The 2,897-nt window shown below is 56.4% G+C and overlaps 1 protein-coding gene across 1 annotated transcript in view; it reads right to left on the bottom strand.

The window, feature by feature from the left end:
• Positions 1-83: 83 nt before the first annotated feature.
• Positions 84-2,897, bottom strand: part of Mrgbp (MRG/MORF4L binding protein) — an 8,714-nt gene continuing 5,900 nt past the window's right edge. The window contains exons 3-6 of the mRNA XM_013030349.1: positions 2,596-2,795; positions 1,844-1,925; positions 1,469-1,543; positions 84-1,007 (exon numbers count right to left, since the gene is read on the bottom strand). Of these exons, the coding sequence (XP_012885803.1) occupies positions 820-1,007; positions 1,469-1,543; positions 1,844-1,925; positions 2,596-2,795 (545 nt within the window). The 3' untranslated portion in view covers positions 84-819. The remainder of the gene's footprint in view (positions 1,008-1,468; positions 1,544-1,843; positions 1,926-2,595; positions 2,796-2,897) is intronic.

The raw sequence follows: 2,897 nt of genomic DNA, 5'->3' as shown, positions 1-2,897 counted from the left end.
GGAAAGCAAAACAAAACTCAGACTGCAGAAAACACAAAAAAACAACTTAACCTACTTTGGTATTAAAGCCACACAACTCCAGATCAACTCTGCACTTTTAATGTTCTGTAGTCAAATGAAAGTGTACTTCAACCAGCACTGCGTCCTCTCATAGTCTTCTTGCAGGTTACTAGAATTACAAAAATAACCGCTACAAATTTCTGTTTCTGGCATATAAAAACTGAGCAAAAAGTATCTCAGTAGTTGTTACCTTAAAACAAAACACCTCAGGAAAAATACAACACAGGTTTAACATTTGCAGTACTTTCTCATATAAAACACTAGCAAAATAGGTTTCTTAAAAAATTAAATAACGAAGTACCAACCAAATTATATACAACATTACAGTACAAGTGAATGAGGCAAAAATCCAGTTTGTTCCCCAGTGGGGAGGGCGGCCACCAGGGCGGTGTGGTGGCCTCCACGCACGTTCTCATTCCGCAGATGTCGGTGCAGAGGAGCCGCAGAGGGCCAAGCAGATGCAGAGGCCGGGTGCGCAGGAAGACAGTGAGGATGGCGGTTTATTGCTTGTGGACTCCTGGTCTTCTGGCTCCGTTCCCCCGCTCCCCTCTTGCAGAGTGGTGGCCAGTCAGGAAAAATACAAGATGGTTTCAGGGGCCTCACCATCTGTGTGCATCTCATCCTGGCTGTTGGGGTTCATTGGGGCCTCCATGACTTGGTGGGACCCACACAGGCGCCTCTCTGGATGGCCACATTCCCCAGGGCCCCCAAGCAGGCAGCAAGGACCGCAGCGTCAGCGTTCTCCCGCGCTGCCAGTGGCTATGTTCGACGCCGCTTGGCGGCGCTGGGGCTGGAGGGGTTGCTGTTTGCAGTCAGGACTTTGTCGGTGACCCGGCTGCGCTTCCGTTTGTCCGCCCCTTCTTTGCACCCCAAGTCTGAGGAGTTCTTCTCCTTGTCTTTGCTGGATTTTTCTAATGCCTTTCCCAAGCTCCCTGAAGATGAAAAAACTGAGAAACAAAATCATTTGATGAAAACAAAGCGTACAGAGTCTCATTTCATCTTCCTGTTCAGTTAGAAAGCCTGCCATCTACAAGTGACCCTCTGAGCCCAGGGGGCGTCCCTAGGCTTGAAGAGCCTGGCACAGCCGTGGCCCCAGACCCCAGGCTTGGCCACAATGCCAAGGGAAGGGGCGGTGGTGGCTGTGGCTATGGTAGCGCGTCTGCATGGGGATGCTTGACATGACCTCTGCTGGGCGTGACCTGAAGACCCTAGGCCGCCTGACCACCTCTGGTGTGGGGGTGGTGGTGGAGGAGGCGGGGAGGACCCCTGGTATGGGGAGATGGGAGGCAGAGGGGAGGTGGGGAGCCTCTCTGCTATGGTATAGGAGGTGGGGAGCCCTCTGGTGTGGGGTAGGGGGGAGGCAGGGCACCCCTCTGGTATGGGTGAGGGACAGGAGCACCGCGCTCACCATCATCAGCCCCGCTGTGGGGGTCCACATCTTCCTTCATCTCCTCTTTCACCTCTTCCTCAATGAGCACTTTTCCTGTGGAGGAGACAGCTGACGTTCACTGGAAACGCACGGTGCTGGCCAGCGCTGGGGGACGGTCGGGCCAGGACTGCTTCTGACTCTCGCTGCCCACACAAGCCTCGGCGTCCATCAGGAGATGGCGTCCGTCACAAGACGGCATCCATCATGAGACTGCTCTCCAGCAGAGCCCCCCATCCTGCGGGTTCCAAGGCCGCCCAGGTGCAGGCGCACAGGGTCTCCGTGGGACCCCCACGCCCCCACCCGGCGCCCATGTGGCCTTTTCCACGCCCAGGCCGGACCTGGGCCCACGCTCACCTTCTCGGACCTCCTGAATGATTTCTTCTGGAAGGACGAAGTTCCTCTCTGGATTCGGGAAGGGAAGAATTTCAGATTCATGCTGATGCACACAGTGTTTTGTATTTTCAAGAAGAAAGAAAAAGTGTTATCTGGTCAGTAACGTGGCACGGCAGGGCTAAAGGTGTGGCTCAGAAGGTGCAGCGTCTTCCTGCCCGGCTTGAGGCTGAGTTCACCTTCCATCAGAAAAAAAAATGTACAAAGGACCCAAGACTAAGTATGAAAATGCTGTTCCTACTCCTGGAAGCGAGCATGCAGGGACCGGGCTGTGCCAGCCCTGAAAGAGCAGAAGCCCTGCTGACCCCCACAGCTCCTGAGCAGGCCAGCAAGCAAAGCCTGCAGTCCCCACCCACTCCATCCCCGCTGCACCAGCCACCTGTGAGCTCCCACCTCCAGGAGGGGGACTCATCTGACTCCCACGGAGCCCACACCTCTGATTGGTGGGACTCAGATCTAGGATCCCCTTCCACCTACCCCTTTTGGGGCTCCTGACTCTTGTCTCTCGGTGGCGGCTGCTTCTCCCTGAGGTCTCAGCCCACACTGGTCTCCCTGGAGACTTGCTGGCCACCATCAATCCAAAGTGGACTTCCTGACCTTCACCAGCCCTGTCCCCAGCCTGCTTTCCTAACATCTCGTGAGCTCTGGGTCTCTGCTGCTGGCTGCATCTGACCTGACCTTCCTCCACCCGCGCAGGAGGTGGGGGTCCAGCTCACCAGGGCCTGCATGTCGTACATAGTGCTCAGGTGGTCCCAGATGACCTTGGATGGGACTTGCCGACCGATGTTCTGGCTGAACTTGTCTCGGATACAAATCATGTGGAAGTGTCGGTTCACTCCTGCGGGAGGGAAACAGGACGCCGGGTCAAGAGGGTGGGAGAAGTGGGAGGGGGCGAGGGAGGCAGGGAGGGGCGGGGCTGGGAGAGGTAAAGGGCGTGGGGCAGAGGGCAGAGACCAGGAGGGGTCTCTGGGCCAAGGGGAGGATCTCAGGGAAGAGGAGCCACGGGCCCCAGGGGAGG

This window comes from Dipodomys ordii, unplaced genomic scaffold (genome assembly GCF_000151885.1).
Source record: "Dipodomys ordii isolate 6190 unplaced genomic scaffold, Dord_2.0 Scaffold129, whole genome shotgun sequence".
NCBI classification, from domain to species: Eukaryota; Metazoa; Chordata; class Mammalia; order Rodentia; family Heteromyidae; genus Dipodomys; species Dipodomys ordii.
This window is presented reverse-complemented; position numbering and strand designations above follow the sequence as displayed.